Source organism: Gymnodraco acuticeps, unplaced genomic scaffold, assembly GCF_902827175.1.
Source record: "Gymnodraco acuticeps unplaced genomic scaffold, fGymAcu1.1, whole genome shotgun sequence".
In the NCBI taxonomy this organism is placed as follows: Eukaryota; Metazoa; Chordata; class Actinopteri; order Perciformes; family Bathydraconidae; genus Gymnodraco; species Gymnodraco acuticeps.
The window spans coordinates 5609097-5631012 of NW_022990042.1; the positions used below are offsets into that span (position 1 = coordinate 5609097).

The following is a 21916-nucleotide window of genomic DNA, read 5'->3' on the forward strand; positions in this document are numbered from 1 at the left end:
TCCTCAATAGGCTATTAAAACAAAGTAAAAGAAAGAGTATAGGGGAGGGTCTGAAAAGGAAAAGTGAAATGGATTGTTAGATGAATAACGCCGGGTGCAGCTTTGACAAAGTGACTGTCTGTCTTCACTAAATCTCTATGAAGCTTTTGCCGAGTGATTGATGTTGCTTCAAATTTCGGGGACATCACTGTCAATGACAAATACATTGTTAGCTTTCTGTTGGAACATTGTATTCCTTCTGCCTCCCGTGACCGTCATTGATTTCTACTTTTTTTCCACTGCTTTGAGCCCATAACGTCTAGGATTTTTCAAAGACTGCACAACTGAAGATACAGCGCTTTGACTTTATTCCAAGAGCAAAAAAAATGAAGACAATTCGTGCAGACGTGTGTGTGTGTGTGTGTGTGTGTGTGTGTGTGTGTGTGTGTGTGTGTGTGTGTGTGTGTGTGTGTGTGTGTGTGTGTGTGTGTGTGTGTGTGTGTGTGTGTGTGTGTGTGTGTGTGTGTGTGTGCGCTAACACAACTCACACCCTGCTCTTTCTTCTCTTGGCAGTCGGCCTCCTGGCAAGCATTTAGCCGCTTCACCTCTTCTACCTGTCTCTTTGCATTTTCCTCTCCATGTCGCTGAACTTTAATACAGTGGGGGGGCAGGAGAGGGTCTGTATTTGTCACCAGGGGCCTCATTTATAACGCCGTGCATAGGATTCACGTGGGAAGGTTGCTTACGTAGTAGAAATAAAAAAATAGGTACAGAAATGTTCCGACATTTTCCGATTCACAAAACATTGCGTACCGGCGAGGAAAGTGCGTACGGCACTTCCTACGTTTCCCTTTATAAATCACAACCGACTCAAAATGCGGTGCAGCTTTTGCGGGCTTCACGTAACGCCCATATTTGCCTATAAATAGTCAAAGAAACGCCCATTCATTCATTTTGACTGACTGCATGAAGAAGATAGCAGGAAATGACGACAGAACAGCTACAAAAGACATCTCACACCGTGTCAGATTTTGGTTCTTTTTGGGAGGTCGAGATAAATCATATTGTTTGCAGTAGCGTGGCGTGGGGAAACATGTAGGGGAAGCCCATTTTTTGGGTGGGGGGGGGGGGGGGTGGTCAATAACGTAACCAGATGAGTGATTACAGCGCCCGGTATCATTTTACACACATTTGTATCACACAGATGCAGGACTTGCACACGCCTGTTATCTAACCGAAAAGTCCACACGCACTACAGCTGAAACTCTCTCCTTATTAATTTAATGCAGACAATCACACAATCTATGTGATTTTTGGATTTACCGTGCCTCTCAATTGCCCGTGACAGGTCGATGAATCCTGAAGTTGCCCAAGGATTGTTCAGGGAGCACGAATCCTTGTCAAAAAGAAGACATGGCCAGCAAAATAGACGCTGAAGTTTAGCGCTTCCAGTTAGCCACTCCGTGCGGACATAATTATCCTCATTGAATGTCCGATTCTCTCCCTTTTCCCTCTGTGTACACACAGCTCAAGTGCGGGCATTGGCCTGTCATCTGATTTAATTTTCAGTTGCTGCTGTAGCGGAAGTTTAGTAAAGTTATGTTTGATTAAGTACGCCAAATCTCCACCCTCCATAATGCTTCATTTGCTTGATAATTTCTAACGGCGGTGATGACAGTTACAGTATTAAAACTGATGTTGATGTGATTTGATTGGATGGCAGTGTCCAATCAAATCGCCAGCCGCCTCTGAAGGGAAGCAAGAGGCGGCTGGCTTCCCTTGGCATGGCCCTGACCAATCACAGGTTGGCAGGGGCATCACGTGGGCCTCATCTGATTGGTCAATCCCTCAATTTTTTTCACCAAGGGAAGCCAGATTCGGCTGGCCTCCTCTCGCAACAGTGAGTGCAATCTAGGCATGGCAAGGCAAGGCCAGTTTATTTATATAGCACTATTCAACACAAGGCAATTCAAAGTGCTTTACAAAAAATGAAAGAGATTAAGAAAATGGCATTTAAAATCAGTCATTAAAAAGAAAAGCTAATAAAATAAACATTAAAAGAAAAAATACATGGATAAAAGTTACAGTGCAGTCAATTAAACATTAAAAGAAAAAAGTACATGGATCAAAGTTACAGTGCAGTCTAAGATATGAATAGTTCAATTAAAAGCAGCGACAAAAAGAAAAGTCTTCAGCCTGGATTTAAAAGTAGTCAGAGTTGCAGCGGACCTGCAGGTTTCTGGGAGTTTGTTCCAGATATTTGGAGCATAATAACTGAACGCTGCTTCTCCATGTTTAGTTCTGACTCTGGGGACAGAAAGCTGACCAGTCCCTGAAGACCTGAGAGATCTGGATGGTTCATAATTTAGCAGGAGGTCAGAAATGTATTTTGGGCCTAAACCATTCAGTGCTTTATAAACCAGCAGCAGTATTTTGAAATCTATTCTTTGACACACAGGAAGCCAGTGTAAAGACTTCAGAACAGGAGTGATGTGATCCACTTTCTTAGTGTTAGTGAGGACTCGAGCAGCGGCGTTCTGAATCAGCTGCAGCTTCCTAATAGATTTTTTAGTGAGACCTGTGAAGACACCATTGCAGTAGTTGAGTCTACTGAAGATAAAAGCATGGACAAGTTTTTCCAAATCCTGCTGTGACATTAGTCTTTTAATCCTAGATATATTCTTTAGGTGATAGTAGGCTGATTTAGTAACAGTTTTAATGTGACTGTTGAAACTCAGGTCAGAGTCCATGACTACACCTAGATTTCTGGCTTTATCTGTTGTTTTGAACATTGCAGACTGAAGCTCAGCGCTAACTTTTATACGTGCTGACTTGGCTCCAAAAACCATTACCTCAGTTTTATCTTTGTTTAATTGGAGAAAGTTCTGACACATCCAGTCATTGATTTGTTCAATGCACTTACTTAGTGTTTGAATTGGAGCATAGTCTCCTGGTGAAATTGTTACGTAAATGTGTGTGTCATCTGCATAGCTATGGTAACTTATTTTGTTGTTTTTCATTATCTGAGCCAGTGGTAGCATGTAGATGTTAAAGAGAAGAGGCCCCAAGATGGAGCCTTGAGGAACCCCACATGTCATATTTGTCAACTCAGATGTGTATTTACCTATAGAAACAAAGTTGTTTCTGTCCTTTAAGTAGGATTCAAACCAATTCAGAACTGTTTCCGAAAGTCCCACCCAGTTTTCCAGTCGGTCTAGTAATATGCTGTGGTCAACAGTGTCAAACGCAGCACTGAGATCTAATAATACTAACACTGAAGTTCTGCCACTGTCTGTGTTTAAGTGGATGTCATTAAATACCTTTACAAGAGCAGTCTCAGTGCTGTGGTTTGGACGAAAGCCTGACTGGAACACATCAAAACAGTTATTTAAATGCAAGAAATTACTCAACTGTTGAAAAACAACTTTTTCAATGATTTTACCTAGAAATGGCAGGTTTGATATGGGCCTGTAATTGTTCATTACTGAAGCATCTAGATTATTCTTTTTTAAGAGCGGTTTAATGACTGCAGTTTTCAGGGCCTGTGGAAAAATACCTGAGTGAAGAGATTTGTTTACTATATGAAGTAGATCTGAGACCATGCAAGGCAAAACATCTTTGAAAAATCCTGTTGGAATAATATCAAGGCAGCAAGAGGAGGATTTCAGAAGCTGAATAATGTCCTCTAGGTTTTTATCATTAATCTGATGGAATTGTGTCATGATGTCTGAATTGATGTTAAGTGGAGATAGGGACAACACATTTGCTTGTCTGATTTTCTGAATTTTGTCAGTGAAAAAGGAGGCAAAATCATTGCACGCCCTGGTGGATAGAAATTCAGAGGCTACTGACACTGGGGGGTTAGTTAGTCTGTCGACGGTAGCAAACAAGGCACGTGCGTTGTTTTTGTTTTTGGTAATGATGTCAGAGAAGAACGATTGTCGTGCGTTTTTCAATTCCAAATTATAAAGGCCAAGTCTCTCTTTATAGATTTCAAAGTGAACCTGGAGATTTGTTTTTCGCCACCTGCGTTCAGCTTTTCGACATTCTCTTTTTTCTGTTTTCACGGTCATGGCCTTTCTCCATGGAGATATTTTCTTGCCAGACACTTCCTTTACCTTAGTTGGAGCAATGGCATCTATAACATTTTTAATTTTTAAATTAAAATGATCTACTAGCTCATTTACTGAGATGTTAGCAGGGGCAAGTGTGGAAGAAAAATTCTGAGTAAACATTTCCCTAGTATTTTCAGTTAAATATCGCTTTGTGGTTACCTCTTTTTGAACATTTTTGTGAACAAAAATAGAGCTCTCAAAGAAAACACAGGAATGGTCAGAGAGTGCAACATCAGTCACCACAACCTTAGAGATATTCAGACCCTTTGAGATAATTAAGTCCAGAGTGTGCCCCTTATTGTGCGTGGGCTCCGTCACATGCTGAGTCAGTCCATAGCTATCAAGAACACAAAATAGTTCTTTAGCCCCTCTGTCCTGGGGGTTGTCAACATGGATGTTAAAATCACCAACAATGACTAGACGGTCAAAGTCAATACACACTATAGACAGCAGTTCAGTAAAGTCATCAAAAAAGCTTGCACAGTATTTGGGTGGTCTATAGATATTTAGGAACAGAGCTCGAGAGGAGCATTTCAGCTGAAGGGCCACATATTCAAAATAATCAAAGTTTCCATACAATGTCTTCCTGCATTAAAGGGAATCATTGAACAGAATAGCAACTCCACCCCCTTTCTTATGCATTCTCTCCTGACTCATAAAACTAAAAATGAAATCTACTGTTTCACCATAACATCTAGAGGGGCGCTGTTTGTTTCATTCTTTGTACAATACTCAATGAGAATGGGGGAGAGACGGGCCGGCAGCAACACACAGCAAAGGAGAATTATCGAAACAAAACAAAGTGTTTTTATTTATTTATTTAAATTGAACTACAATCCGAAAAAACAGGGGAAGCCTGGCTTCCCTTGGCCTCCGGGAGAAAACGCCACTGATTGTTTGGTGGATGCAGTTTGAACCAGAGTAGCGGCATGAAGGTCGGATCGTCACCAAAATAAATAAATAAGTGGTCCGAAAAAGGTTAAGGATAAAAAGAATACACATAGCCTTCCTCAGGCAGTGTGTTTGTACCGGGGACAGGAGACCCCCCCTGGATGAGAAACTGTAAGAAATGATCGGGGAATCCCTCCGGAGTGGAGTCATGACGACTGGATCTGAATTATGTGTTTGTATTTGGTGGTTTGTGTTCCAGCTTTCGTTCAGCAACTATATAGCCTATCCATAATCCACCAGTTAAAGGAAATACAACTAATGTTTTGTGTTATAAAGCTGTACAATTGACCACATATGGTGTTCTTAGTTTCCATACCTCCTGTGTTTTACGAGCGACTTATCAAGTCTTGGCAAACGGCATAAAACACGATTAAACATGACGGTATATAAAACCATGCTCGTACAACCTATAGAAATGCAAAACGGCGTCAGTTTAGACATAATTCTATCCTCCTGCCTGCTTACCGCATCATTTATGAGAAAACATTTCATAACATTAACACAACATATTCGAGATGGTTTTAAATAACATATCCGTATTTATTTATTTCTCCAAGTTATGTTTTTGTGTGCACTGAGGAGTCGCAAACAGGCGTTTGTTTAATCATTTTAAGATTGGCTTTAATCAATGTTTGAAAATGAATTCTTCCTATATGATAAATGAGAGGTAACATTTTATTTATGGTATTATTTCCACATATTTCTCTCCATTCTTCCTTCTGCCAACGGTGTCGCAGTTCTCATTCATAACACTCCATTCGATGTCTCACTATGGGAGGCGCCTCATCGCGGAATAAACAGAAGCATCAATCTCATTACGCCAATCCTGATTGGCTGGTGATCTTGACGTCAACGTCAGGGAATCACCCCCTATAAGTAGCTTGCGTCATTCAAACACCTCTTCTCGCTTCAGAGCACATCTCTACAGTAGCCGGACAAGCTTAACAGTCCACAGACTGAACCCAAATCCAAAACATTTCGGTCGACGGGCGCTCGCCGGCTACTCCTTCCTCTTCGCAAGAAGACGGTAATACTAACGCCAGTTAGTATTAAAATCGACCTCGCCGTTTCTTTCCCCGGAAAGTAAGGTAAGGTTTTGATTTTTCTCCAGCTAGCTACGCACCTGTTGCTAGCTAGCTTCCCCTTACTACCGACACCACGGTAGCGAGGACGCTTTTCTTTTTCTCTCTCACGGAGGAGAAAAGGATTAGAAGTATATTGACACACCAGTCAATATTCTTTGAGAACAAAGGACCCACACCGTCCCTTTTTCTCCGGATTAAGGACGGGTTGGTAACACTTTTTCTCTCAACGACGTACCTGTTACGAGCGGGTACTCTCCACGCCATGAGGCGAACAAGATGGACGCCTCTCCCCCTCACACGGGAGGAGTCAGGGACTCGGAGGCTCTGTCATGTGGCTGCGGGTTGAAGATAGCAGGCACAGACTCACACCAGGTCTGCTCGTCCTGCCTCGGGCTGGAACACGCCCAGGAGGCTATCGACAACCCCGTTTCACCCGAAAGAGCTTCCACCGACGGCTAGCACACCAAGCTAGCTTGTTGGAACAGGACTCTCTCATGTCCACTGAATCGCCGTTTGGCAATCAAGACACAGGGGCGTCCGCCGAAGAGACTGAGCCCCTCACTGTGTCGGTCTGGGGCTCACTAACAGCGGCAGCTGCGGAACCGGGATCCCACGCCGTGTCAGGCCGGGACCCGGTGGCGGCAAGAGACGCGGGAACGGAGCCCCACGCCTCACCAGGCGGGAGCTCCCGGCGAGACCTCACCATGGTCTCGCCCGCGGAGGATGTCCTCGAATTAGACTACATGGAGGACGAAGAGGACACCTCTGAGTTCCTCCTGTCTGATTCAGATGAGCAAGAAGAAGATATCTTCATGTCATCGGCTCAAACGGTAAAGCCGGGAGCGATGGCTGCTCTCCCGGGCGATAGCACACCAGCTTCGCCCTGTCTAGCATGGACCTGCAGGCCGCGTGTCAGCGCACTGCGTCCAGGCTAGACATCCCGTGGCCCGAAAGGGCCAAGGAGACCGCTAGGTCCCGTTACGAGGGGAAACATTCTCCCCAAGCAACGAGGACAAGGAGGCAACTCCTCCCGGTCCTCCCGGAGATGTTGGATGAGGTGTCGGTCTCGTGGAGGGACTGACCCTTTAGCAACAAGGCCCCAATCCAGGGTGCCTCCTCCCTAGACTGCGACTGTATGGAGAGGCTCGGCCTGCTCCGCATACCGCCGTTGGAACTGCTGGTGGCAGCCCACCTCCTACCAAGGATGGGCCCGTCACCAAGCAGGAACCCCACGCTGCCAGCGAAGGTGGACCGTTTCCAACATGACTGAACGGTCCTACAGAGCCGCAGCGTTGGCCGCCAGGGCTCTGAACGTTTCCTCACTGCTAACCGCATACCAAGCGGAGCTCTGTGAGGATATGTCGAGTAATCCTGGACCGGCCGTTCTGGACGAGTTGGCCCCGGTCACAGACATTTGTCTCCGTGTCCAACGCTGCGCCGTCCAGGCCACGGGCAAAACAATGGGGATCATGGTGGTGCAGGAAAGAGCTAGATGGCTCAACCTCACCAACCTCCCAGACCGGGAAAAGGAGGATGTGCTTGACATGCCCATCGTTCCCGAGGGGATTTTCGGGTCCGCTCTTGCAGAGGAGATGCGAGTCGAAAAAGAAGGAGGACGAGGCCCTCCACCTCTGCCTCCCTCGAAGGGCCCAGCCGCTGCCTTCGCAGCGGCAGCCCTTCGCAGCGGCAGCCCTTCGTCCAAGCTGCCCCGAACCCTGCTCGGTTCAAAATACCGAAAACGCAGAGGTCGCAGTCCGCCCCGAGTCCCCAGCCCAGGCAGGGGACGAGGGCGAGATGGCCTAGAAAATCTCCGGTTCCGGCTGCAGCCCAGGCCCAGCCAACCCAGAATTTCGGCCAGAAGTCGAGGAAGAAGAAGCGAGCGGCATGACAGCCCCTCCTTCTCCCCTCTGTGACAGAGCTGGAAGTCTACGGTTCCCCAGCTCTAAATGTGTTCCCGCCGCCTCGTTTGATGCCTCAACACCTTCCTCAAGTCTGCATAAACACATGTCACACACTTATTGATTTTTCTGTCATAAAACATTTTCCGCTGATGCATCCAGGCTTCGAGCCAAGGGCGCAGCTCGAAAAAATGAAAAGAAAAACAATAAAAACAATAAACAGTGCGTCAACTGTTCCCCTTCTGAGAGCAGCTACGGCCTCTCTCAAAGGGCGGGTCTGTGAAGGCACCACCGTCACGCGTATGCGCAGTGCCGGCTGGGGTTGTGAAGGCACCACCGTCACGCGCATGCGCAGTGCCGGCTGGAGCCGTAAGGGCACCACCGCCACATGCATGCGCTGTGTCGGTGGGGATTGTTGAAATGGGGCACCACAGTGCTCAGACACTGGAGGGCCCCATAACACAACAAATAGAGACTCAGAGGGGAAGAGACGTGACATCTCAGCTGGCTCTAAGGAGCATACAGCGGGAGATGCTCACGACATCTGCTTGGGTTTCTCAAGACAGTTACACGGAGCTACAGACTCCAAGTCACCGTCACCCCCCCTCGCTTCTCGGGCTATCTGTATTCACAAGCCCGGGGAGAGTCAACCCATATTCTGGAGAGAGAGATTCTCTCTCTCCTAGAAAGGAGGGTTTTATCTATAATGCCCGCCGAGCAGAGTCAGATTACGCAGACAAATGTCCTCGTAAAGCACCTGCTCAACATGGGTCTCATAATAAAACTAAACCGGAGAGTATTGGTTATTATGAAATGCGTAGTGGCACTACGCCACTGGCCGCACCCGACTTTTCTAGTACGGGGCGCGCCTACGGGTGCTGTCCTTTCACGGAAGGTGGTCACCACGGACGCATGTCTGACAGGCTGATAGGGTATTTACGAAGGTCGCCCGGTGAGGGGTCTCTGGAGCAGAGACCTCCAGCGGGCGCACGTAAATCACCCGGAGCTTTTAGCGGTGTTCCCCACCCTAAAACGCTTTCTGCCTTCTCTCAGAGGACACCATGTCCTCGTGAGGACAGACAACACGACCACAGTATCGTGTATGAACCGCCAAGGGAGGTTGCGTTGTCTCCAGTCACACACACTGGCACACAAACTGATCCCTTGGAGCGGCAGACCTCTCTGAGAGCGACGCATGTACCAGGAGTGATGTACCTCGGGACAGAACTACTGTCCAGAGGTGCACCACTCTATGCAGACTGGACTCCACATCCAAGGATCGTGAGTCCGCTGTGGGTGCGTTACGGCAGAGCCGCGTTAAATCTGTTCGCATAAATAGAAAATGCTCAATGACAGCTGTTCTCTTTAATGCACGATTTAAACGCACCGTTAAGCGTGGACGCACTCGTACACGATTGGCCTCCGGGTCTTCTGTACGCGTTCCCACCCCTGTCTCTGATACCCCCAACTCTGGCCAGAGTGAAGGAGCAACGCCACACACTTATCCTGATGGCTCCGCCCTAGCCCTAGCTGTTGTGCGGGCAGCCATGGCAGCCCCCACTACGCAGGGACAGATTGTCTCAGCCGGGGGGGGCGATCCTTCACCCACGCCCAGAGCGCGGGGCACTATGGGCCTGACCCGTGAGTGGTACAATCTGAATTCAGTGGGACTCCCTCAGAAGGTGATAAACACTATTCAGAGTGCGAGAGCTTCCTCCACCAGGTCTCTTTATGACTGTAAGTGGAGGGTGTTTGAGGAGTGGTGCCTTCAAGAAGGACACATCTCCTTTCAATGTCCTGTCGGGGTGATTTTATCATTTCTACAGGACTTGATCGATAAACACTGGCTGCTATTGCTGCATGCCATGTGGGCTTTGAGGGTAAGACGGCTAGCCAACATCCTTTGGTCTGCCGTTTTATGAAGGGAGCTCGCAGGCTCCTCCCTGTCTCCAGGTCACTGGTGCCCTTATGGGACTTGGCAGTGGTTTTAAATGGGCTCAGAATGACCCCATTTGAACCCCTGGAAGGAGCTGACATGAAACATCTGTCACTCAAGACAGTGCTGTTACTGGCCCTGGCATCCGCCAAGCGGGTCAGTGATATTCATGCGCTGTCTGTACATCCTTCATGCACTCAGTTTGCCCCAGGGCAAACGAGAGTGTTGTTGAAACCCAACCCTGCCTTTACACCAAAGATGGTTGGTTCGTGTACCCCAATTGACATTGAGGCATTTCCTCCGCCGCTGGTTTCCTCCGGGGAACAGCAGCAGGATCTGTTGTGTCCAGTCCGTGCTTTACGCACATATATGGACAGATCAAAGGAGCTTCGTCTTAATGACCAACTCTTTGTGTCCTGGGCTAACCCTCACAAGGGCAAGCATGTTACTAAGCAACGGCTCTCCCACTAGATTGTGGAGGCAATTGCTTTGGCCTATACGAGTCAGAGTTTGCAAGCACCTTCGGGTCTGCGGGCTCACTCGACTCGGGGCCTGGCTACATCCTGGGCTTTGTTCAAGGGTGTTTCCATCCAAGACATCTGTGCAGCGGCGAGCTGGTCCTCGCAGCTCACTTTTGTCCGCTTTTACAGGCTAGACGTCTCCGCTCCAAGTGTGGCCCGAGCAGTGCTGGGCACCTTGTTGAGTCGGGACTCTACCTGTTAAGTTCTGGTTGGTTGGTGATTTTCGAGATAAGCTCGTCTGGCAATACGGGAGCTACAATTTCCCATAGTGAGACATCGAACGGAGTGTTATGAATGAGAACTATAGGTTACTTATGTAACCCCAGTTCTCAGAGTAACATGAAGTGAGATGTCTCACCAGACGGCCCTCCTTGCTATGGTGAAGCGAGAAGAGGTGCTTATTTTGAATGACGCATGCGTCGTGGCGCAAGCTTCTTATAGGGGGTGATTCCCTGACGTTGACGTCAAGATCACCAGCCAATCAGGATTGGCGTAATGAGATTGATGCTTCTGTTTTCTCCGCGATGAGGCGCATCCCATAGTGAGACATCTTACTTCATGTTACTCTGAGAACTGGGGTTACTAAGTAACCTATAGTTTCTCGTCTCTCCCGTGTTTGTGCTTAGTGCTTACGCATGGGTTAGAGTTTGCGTGGAGGACCGCACATTTTCCTGTGAAGTTAGTATTTTATAAATTGCAAACATTGCGTAGAAACTGGCGTACACAATTTTTTGAGCGTATATCCAGGGGCGGTTCTAGGGTGCCAGGGGGGCCAGTGCCCCCCTAACACTGACTTTCCTTTGGCCCCCCTAAAAATAAAAAAATAAAACATTTTTTTATGATTAAACGATTTATTGGCTGACGGAATAGGCGGAAGTAACAATATTTGTCATTCTAGTCGGACCCATTAGAGCAGGGGTCTCCAACACGTTGATCACGAGCTACCGGTATCTCGCAAGCCCTCAATAGCCCCCACTTTACAAATATGTTTTTTTTTTAACGCAAGCCGTCATCGCCACGGAGGAGCACACAGCCTCTGTGAGCGAGCGAGACAGAGAGAGAGAGCTAGAGAGAGCACACCTTTATCTATGTAATGTGTTGTAAAAAATAAAGAAATCATTCCAATGATATAGGACAGTAAAAAAGAAGAAAGAATACTAACTATAGGTAACATAAGATAAGAATAAACTAGTTTAAATGATTTGTTCTTGGTTGTGATCATATTCTAAAGATTTGTTGATTATTGAAAAGTATACAACTCTCTTTCATGAGTGTTGAGAGCTGTATCCATAAATTCATTTTGTGCTCAAAGTGCACCAGATTGATGCATTTAACTTCAACATTTCAAAAAAAATCTTCCCGGGGCTGCATGCCCCCGGACCCCCCTAGAGAAGGTTAGGTCCACCCCCGAATAAAGCAGGTTCAAATAATTAAATTGCATACATTTTCTTTTAGTAAACACTGAAAACGGGTCCCACAGACCCAAACAGTACACAAAGGTAAGCATATAATAATGTGTAATGAAACAAATACCAATAACTGTATTGCATTGTTTTCTTAGGTGTATGCGCAATTACTTCATATTGTCTTTGTCTTTTTTGTCCTGCATCCCCCCTCAGAAAATAACTGGCCCCAGCCTGGCCCCCCCAGTCAAATTGGTCTAGAACCGCCACTGCGTATATCCCTTTATAAATGAGGCCCCAGGTCTGCGTGAGCCTGCATACTGTTAGCAGCCTCATCCGGCCTCCAGTGGACTCTGCACATAGCCACTGCACTAACCTTGCCAGGGCTGCTATAGATGCATTCTGACGTTAGATACCCCTCCTGCATGCACGCTCATCCAGGAAGATGCCGGCACAGGAATGGATGTGCCTGTAGGGGAGCAAATGCGGGACTGGCTCCATACAAAATTCCTGCTAGGGTCAGTGCGAGGTTCAAGTTGATTTCCAACAGGTCTTGGCTTTTTTAATAGGAAACTCTTATCGCAGTGTTCAGTCGTTAAATACAGCTTTTAGACTTGAAGAAGTACGGTGGCTGAAAGGTGCAAACGCGCTACAACGGCCAAAACAATTCCATAAGGAGAAACGTGCTGCGGTTTAAAATAAAATGCATATATAAAAAAGACAAATTTGACAAACACATGCAAATAATAATAATAATAATCTTTATTTGTATAGCCCTTTTCATACAATAAGTGCAGTTCAAGGTGTTTCATAATAAAGAAACATCTTCACGGACTTGACAAAACAATGCATTCAGAAAACACATACCAACTTGACGAAATATGTGTGCCGCTTACTTGAAGCGCTACAAATAAAGAAACGCTGCAAAGGTTGACGTTTGGGGATTATAAAGTTGGCCAAAGGTCACTCTTGCTGAAAACTAACCTAAAATGTAAGTTTGAATGGCTTATTTAAAAAATGTTTCCTGATTCCTTTCAACATTATTGCAGATCTACTGTAAGCTAGCTAACTAGCTAGTCTTGCCTGGTTTCCTTTATGTTTTGAGCTTCTTGCAGCCTTTGCCTTTGAAGTGTTTAGTTTATGCAGTGCTTTTAATTAAACACTGCATGTTTTGTGAAGTTGGTGAAAATTCATGTGTTTTGGCACATCTGTGTTTTTATATTTGCATGGTTTTTGACACTGTAGCGCGTTTCCCCTTATGGAAATGTTTTTGTCGGCCACTATAAAGAAGTACTCAGATCTTACACATAAGTTAAGGTAATAATACAGTGTAGAAATACAAGTAAATGTCCTGCATTAAAAATATGACTTAAGTAAAGGTGAAAATGCAGCAAAATATACTCAAGTTCCAAATCTAAAGGTATTTGTGATGGAAACTTCTGAAGCAATCGAGACAGGACTCAGAGAGACACGGGAAGAGCAGGAACCTTGATGGCAAACACTGACGTTTTTTTGGAGCTTAGGCCGGAGAATTCACAAGACATGCGCTGTGAACCTCTTTTCCTTTCTCTTTCTTGATCCTCATTAGCAACCTTCATTATAGTCCTTGACAGTGGTCAAGGCCGTGTAATAAAAGTTGTTAGTAGCCTTACGGGCCTACACAGTTGTTATGCTATACCACATTGCCCTAAACTACATTTTAGCATTTCAATACCTAGCCATTCTTTTGTGGTTATTTTGGTGAAAGTAACTAAAAAGTAATATAAAAATAGTGTAACTCATTACATTTCAGAGACAGTAATATTGTAATGTAACTTATTACTTAAAAAAGACAGTAATAAGTCAAATGTACTGTATTACATTTTGGAAGTAACTTGCCCAACACTGATTATATCACAAATGTTTGATTAGTGATGCTTTAGTGTGTCTATCATTTAAATTGTGTAGCTGGTAAAGGGAGATATAACATTAATATATTTTACACTGCCAGGTCTCTAGGTTTTAGTTGATTTAATTCAAACAAATTAAATTAAAAGAGGAACCAGTAAAGTTGTCAAATATATGTAGTGGAGTAAAAAGTAAAATATTTGCTGCAATAATGTGCAGTAAATGTGAAGTACCTACAAAATGTACCTCAGTACAATACGTTTCACTTTTACTTTCCACCACTGCAACAACCCACAGAGCAACTTCATGGCTGGCATTAGGCGGTGTGTGTTTTGTGTGCGTTTCCTTGGAACTACACACAGCACGTGACTGGTTTTTATTAAGTAGGTCAGATATACATGTGCATCACGCAGGCACAAGCAACACCTGGCTCGTGATGTTAATTTGTTGCGACGTAAGAAGAAATCTCAGCAAGGGAGCGAGAAAACCGAACAATGCTGCTATGTGGTAAAGGTCAGAGAGAGGGAGCCAGATAATGAGTCCATGTAATTAATAGTGTAGAAGCTCCTGCAGTTGGAGTCAGGCATTAATGTGAATGATGGTCTTTGCACGCGTTGTGCATTACTTAAATCCGTCAACTATAATAAGCCAACATTTCTATTCTGATTTCTAGTTACCTGTTAGTGTGAGTGACAGTAGTTCTGTTTCACATAGTACGATCTGGGAAGATGTAGGTCCTATGTAAAAAAAGTTGCACACTCTAATATTTAATTGGACCGCCTTTAGCTTTGTGTACGGCACCCATTCGTCAAGGCATCATGTCGATAAGCTGCTTCAATTTCACAACATGTATTTCTGTCCAGTTGCATTAATTGCGCCAAGATATTGTATTGATGATGATGGGAGAGTCGCACCGCTGTGCAAAGTCTTCACCAGCACATCCCACAGATTGTCATGGGGCTGAGGTCTGGAATCTGTGGGGCTAATCCATGTGTGAAAAATATATCTCATGCTCCCTGAGCCACCCATTAACAATGTGAGACTGATGAATCCTGGCATTGTCATCTGGAATATGTCCGTGCCATCAGGGAAGAAAAACTCCATTGATGGAAAGACCTGGTCATTCAATATATTCAGGTAGTCAGCTGACCTCATTCTCTGGGAGCATAATGTTGCTGAACCTAGACATGGCCAACTGCAGCAACCCCAGGTCATAACACTGCACCCACAGGCTTGTACGGTAGGCTCTAGGCAAGATGGACTGGATGGATGGATCACTCGAGAACAGGGTAAATCTGGAGTCATTGATTTGGTTTTCATAATGCGACAGTTCTTAATCCAATTTGAGTAATTTCAGCAATCTCCTCAGTTGTTTTCTTTGCTTGATGCAGAACAATCATTTGACCCTTCTGAAACTGATTAACATCCTCTCCATGACCACAGGATATTTCTTCCGACATGGTTGTTTAGGAAATGGGAATTTAAACACTACATCAGCTAGGGTTAAATAACTTGTTGCCAGCTGAAACATATTCATCACTGCAGTAATTATCCAATGGAAGGCTCTTGCAGATTGGCTTAGTTTAATCCTTCTTTTTTGGAGTGGCGTGTAGCACCTTTTGTTCTGGCAGAAAGGCGGTGGTAGGGCAGAGCATCCCACCAGCGTTTCATCAAAAAAAACGAACTCAAGACGCTATGTGGACACAAACCCTTATAGAACAAACAAATCTTTATTTAATCCTTTGTATTTCATTAAAACTGCCTACTCCTGGATTTGTAGTAAAAGACAAACTAGATGCTTTCATAAAGACAAATAAAACAGAAAGAATGAGGGAACATCAGATCTGGAATAAGCTCATTTGATTCCCTGTTTTATCAGATCATAAGATATCTGATTGGTAAATATTAGATTCAGCTGTTGCCCTTAGAAGACTGATGAAGGGTTGTTTGATTTTGGATACTATGAAGTTAAATCCACATTTGTACGCTTGTCTTCACACGACATTGCCCTCGACAAAGCTGCCCTTGTCGCCCACACCGTATACCGTGTAATGAGAAAAAGAGCCATTCGCATCACGGGACATGTGATGTATTAATCACATTTCCATATCAAAAGTTATACATCATATTGTTGTCAATTGTTGAAGTGACATAATGTTTTCTATGGTATTACATTTGGATGCCTCTCCTTGGAGCAGAGCTGCTAATTAACTTTAGCAGTTTTGAGACAGTGTGATTTGATTTGCCTCTGATTACATTATCAGTCTGTCATCTCAAATATGTGCTACACCACATGCTCGCAGAACTTACTTGAATCAATTTCGTTCGTCTTAGCCCTCTTTGCCTTTCAGTTGTTTTCAGTTATCCTATTTTTAATATAAGAACATTTAGGAGTTTGTTATCCAGGGGTGAACTGATCCAATACACAGGAGGTGATCAATCCACACTAAATACAGATTGCTGTTGATGTCATATTCAAATTGAAATGTCCAGTGTAAAAACATGTACATGTATACAGTATGTGTATACCAACGTATTGAGGTATTTAGATTTGAAAATGTAGGTAATTAAAGGGATCAAATTGATTCTCATGGCACGTATCAGTGGATTAGGTTGGCCACTGTATCCAAAGATTCAAGTTTTCTAAACTGACATTTGCCATTGCCCCCAAAAACAACAGATATGTTCGAAACGTCATCTGAGACTTCATGTCAGCAGAAAGACATCCTTTGTATATATATATATATATATATAACTTTGAGAAAACTTTAACCCTAAACTTCATGTGACTATTACAAGAAAATAAGTTTCATATAACTATGCCTACGTTTGGCAACGTTTAGGAGACACAAATGCAGGAAAACTGTTGATGTTGCAACTCAAGATTTTTCCGAGCACATGTTGGCTTTTGCCAGCATTGAGTTTTCCATTAACCAACTTCTTGCAGAGGAAGATTATGTGATATGGTCAAAGCTTCAGAGCGAGAGATAAAGTACCTTGAGTGCAGACTATTTTGTCAACTTACAAAGTTGTTGTGAGGAAAGTCTTATATATCTTATTATGCTAAGTTTGCTTTAATGTTAGCATGAAGCAGCTTTAGAGCTGTGGACTCCTGCATCTTAATATACTTTACAACTAGAAAGCATTGTTGACTGGTTCTATATTGGAGGTGTTTGTTTGTACTGAGGATTCTAGCTAATCAGAATAAAGATTGATGTGGCCCCAGTATCTGATTATATTCATTAACTAAGAAGAACTAGTAAAAGATCAGAATGAAATTCTGTCTTCCACACACTGGAGTAAACCAACAGATTGTGGTTCAAGGTAACACGTGTTGTTAGGAACACTAGAACAAAGATGTAGGCAAGATCAAACTGATTGTACTGTACTGATTTGAAAGCTACATGTAAAAGACAGAAAACAGATGAAAAGGACGAAGCTGATGAAAGAAGGCTTTCAGCTAAATATCTGATTGCAATTGCTTGCTATGTCAGCTAAGATGAAACAAAAACACAAGTGTGATGTTGTAAAAACTTTGTAGAATTGCACTAACAAAGCTATTAAAAGAATGGAACTAAGCAGTCATTGCAGGAAAAGCAACATGAGCAGAATAACTGTGGGCATCACCACGCTGAGCCAAACAAACTGCAGCCCTGCATGCTGCGTTCAACTCATTTCCATACAGCCACAAACAAATTCTGAAGAACAGTCACCGTAAATCACAGAACTAATGTTGTTTCCGTCTTGTTTTACTGGCTATAACTCCCCTCCTACCTTCATTCATGTATTTATCACTCAGAAAAGCTGTTGCGTTGGCAATTCACTGAAAGGTCTGGGCCGCCTTCTTAAAAAAACGTCCAAGTTAATTTTGCTCCATTGCAGCTGAAAATCAATGGGCATGAAGGACAGCCCCATGGATCATAAGGGCTTTGGAACTAATAGTCAACAGGATAAGAGGGCTGGCGCTGAGGGGTCAGCGGGAACACTGAGCTGTAGGCTCCTGCTGCTGTGCCACTGCAATGAAATAAAGAAAGGGCACAGAGAGAAAGAGAGAGATCAGAGCTTTCTCATAATGTTGTGTTACCCTGCATTGCTTCTGTCCAGCAGAGACACTGCAGGTAATGCTGCTGGTTCTGATTCACAGCACTGCGTATCTGCTGCAAGAGTACGAACTGAGACATTTGATGATTGCACAACCACGTTTGCTATTGTGGTGATACGCGATCTGCCATGTGTTGAAAACTGTTTGGGTTCTATGGTTACATCCCCTGCTAGCTTGCGTCGCCACATAGTAACGCTTTACTTACAACAACGGGAAGCACTACATAAACTCTCTGTCATCTGATTGGTTGCACGTCAAAAGGTCAGTGTTTACTAGGTAAAAGTTTAAATAATTCAACTTTGACTTTTAGTGCAGCGCTCGGCCACAATTTCGAGCGGTGTGCTACGTCGAGGGTAGCTCGTCCACGTAGGCGGGCCAATTTAGCGCGTATTATGTGAAATGCAGCTTTACTCTGAGGTAACAAATCATAGAGCTTCTGCTTGTGCTCTTTTGATCTTAGAAATACATTTATATCGCAGTGTTTCCCTCATTACAGTAGATACACATTTGTACAGGCAGTGCATATTCTTCTGGCCCCATTCAATGTGAAGTACAGTAATCAGGGTATATAAGAGCACACCTGCACATGATGTCTACAGTGTTATGTTAGCTTAAAGAGATGAGACTGATTCCTTCCAATATCGGTATCGGATATAATTGTAACCCACACAGGCTTGTGGAGTACAGATTAGATGTAACGGGATGAAGTAATCGCGATACAAAATAAGTACATGTATTCCCTTATAGTTACATTAAAGGGCCCATGTCATGCTTTTCCGGTTGTTACTCGTCCCCTTGTGTTATGAAGGTTTTTCTGCATGTAAACGGTCTGCAGAGTCACAAACCCTCAAAGTACACCCTGTAGCGAGTAAAACTCTAACACAGAAAGGACCTCCCCAAAACGCCTCGTTGGAGATTTCTCATTTACTTCCTGGGTATCGCTCGCTACGTAGGGATATGCAGTAGCCACGCCCAGAGCTATGGCCGCACCCTCTGCCAGCCTTTCACGAAACAAAGCTTACCAAACCTTTCAGCGATTCATGCCGGGTATGTATGGGATTAGTTGTGTAGTGTGTATCATAAAGATAAAGCAACACTTTCTTATTATAAAGCAAAACTATGACTTTAAAAGAAGAACAAAACTGAGTCAAGCAAAATAAAATAAATTTCAAAAATAAAACTATAAGTTGCAAACAAATCATTTGTGTAATCATGTAAACTATAAGTCTTTTTTCTTTGTTTTAACATAGGTTTTTGTTTGCAGTTCTTGTTTCTTCTTTCTCGATGATCAGACTTTTGCTCTCGCTGCAGCTCTTCTCATTTGCGCTCCTTCACTTTTTGTTTGAGGGGCAGGAGCTCCAACAAGCCGTTTAGGATAGAGTGAATACCGGTGAAGACACATACTTTACAGAGATGCTGTATGAGAAACCAATGTGAGTTTGGAAAATTGCACAATATAAATCTATTTTAGTAGACCTCAACAATGGAATTATGATCAGTAGAAATGGCCATGACATGGGACCTTTAAGAAAAAATGTAATCAGATTCCCCTTATTTAAAAAGGGGATTACTTGCAGGATTACAATGTATCAATAAAGACCAATATATTATAGGTAGACCTTCTGCCTGCATTTTCTTTTTGGTTTTCATTGAGGCTACTTTCATTCTTTTCTTTTTAATGCAGTAGGTGGACACCTGATTTATTAAAACAATAATACTGTTTGCTTTTAATTCGTATATTAACCTTAAACACCTTTTGTAAACTCTACTATTCTGTAGGCCTAATTTTTTTTTAATCCTAAATATCTTGGTTTCTTCTTTTCTAAGTTCACATTGTTCTTTTGTCTTAAGACATTTAAGTAAAAAACATCTTATTGATATACATATTCGCTTGTATTTATTTGGATTGCTTCTTTTATTGTGATACTCATATTAGGTTACTGATTAAATCTGTTTACAGGAATCGGTAACTGTAATGGATTACATTTTTAAAGTAACCATCCCCACCCTGCCTATACATATAAATATGTATTAATGGAGTTGCGGATCGAAAACTGTCTTTTCTCTCTAGGTCTACTGAACAACACATTGCACGCAACACTCCTGCAGCCGTCTACCAGGTAAACATGGCAGGCCTGTTGTTAAATCACATTTATGGTCTTCTGGCTCTTAAAATGGGGGCTTACTCCCAGTGCTTCAAATGCATATTTTGCACAGCAATTTATGAAAAAGCAGATTCATTTAAAAGTTGTTGACAGGGTTTTTGGATAGTGTAGATACTTCTGAACAAGTTTCTCATGCACATTTGACACAAAAAGAGCTCTGGTTTTAGTATTGGCAGATGTCACAACTCAGGTAAAGGAATGGAACAGAACGAAGTGGATTGGTGCAACTCTATTAGCTTGTTTCTTGTATCGAACTCCTTCTGTTGAGGCAATATTTTTCGACACGCTATGCAACTGCATCTATACCCAATGTGGTTTACCTATGTTTGTGCCCTGTCCCCCCCCCCCCCAGGCATTGTGTCCCTGATCTCCCTGGCGGTCCTCTCCTATGAGCGCTACAGCACCATGGTGGCGCCCACTGAGGCGGACGCCTCCAACTACCGGAGAATCTCCCAGGGCATCCTCCTGTCCTGGCTCTACTCCCTCGCCTGGACTCTGCCGCCACTCTTTGGCTGGAGTAGATATGGTCCCGAGGGTCCTGGGACCACCTGCTCTGTGGACTGGACAGCCAAGACGGCCAATAGCATATCTTACATCATCTGCCTGTTTCTGTTCTGCCTCATCACACCCTTCCTGGTGATCGTGTTCTGCTACGGGAAGCTGCTGTGCGCCATCAGACAGGTATGGATACTAAAACTGCAGTGCATAAATGAGCCTGGGGGCTTTTTCAACCCCTTCTGGTGTGTTTAAAGTAATCTATGGCTATATTTTCAACACTGAAACCACATATTTCAAATCCCATATGCTTTAGTAGACAAAATGATGAGTACATGCTGGAGAATAGCTCACATTAATTCTGGCATTGTAAGCTGAAAATGTTAATACATTCATTTCATTTACAGGCTCATTACAGATATTCCCCCCTTTTGCTAGAAACTCAGCAAAGGTCAAACAAAAAGGTTAATATTAAATAAATGGCTGTGTTTATAGAGTCCAAAGTGCTATGCAATTTGCCACAAAATTGAACTACTCCCACCCACACAGTGCGACCGAGTTCAACATAATTATTGTTCATGGTAATAACACCACCACATTAGTATTTTCTTAGGTTAAAATTACATTGTAGTACACTTTTACCCACAGAGAGTCATTACCAAACTCTATGGTTCCTTCAATTCTATGGAGGGTTTTGGCGTATTGTTCTGGTTTTACATCCAGTGTCTGTCATTTTTGATTTGTTGCTGTCATGAACCTTGTACCAACAGCAGCAGACATCTATTTTAAAAGAAAACGCCCTCTCTATATATCACCTATAGAGCACCGTCAGAAAGAGTTGGCAACTAGCTCAAGAAGATAAAGGTGCAGGTTTTTCTATAATGTGTTGGAACCGCCCAAAATAGACTTAAATGAAGAGTATATATACGATTTTCTTGAGGTGAATAGAGATGTAATCCAAATGAATGCTAATGTTTCTCCACGTCTAGTGGAGGTGTAAACCGGCCACGGTAATCTCACTGCTTCACCATATAAAGATACAAATGTTGGGTTGTCTGTTTCTGCTGCCTTACAAAAAGGTTTAAGAAGTTCCATCACCAGAGAAAAAGTTCTTTATAACAATAATGCTTAAATAAAATGAAAAAACTCCTGAGATGGTATCATTACTTGCCAGCTGATTTCAGAAGATTCAGAGTATCTGACTCTCTGCAACGATATTAAATGCAGCCCAAGACCTTTCAATTTAAGATCAGAGGCAGCAATAGTGGAAGTATAACTAAATTCAAACTTCTAGAAATGGCGTTAAATTAAATAACTGAAATAAATAGAAACTAAAACAATAGACTCTTGCAATCTAAATGTCATTGAAGACAGCATTC

General features: G+C 43.5%; 1 protein-coding gene across 1 annotated transcript in view; it reads left to right on the top strand.

Annotated features, from left to right (window-relative positions):
• The window catches only part of LOC117545432 (pinopsin-like), a 117950-nt gene that overhangs the window by 15759 nt on the left and 80275 nt on the right, over positions 1-21916 (top strand). The window contains exon 2 of the mRNA XM_034215205.1: positions 20395-20723. Coding sequence (XP_034071096.1) covers positions 20395-20723 — 329 coding nt within the window. The remainder of the gene's footprint in view (positions 1-20394; positions 20724-21916) is intronic.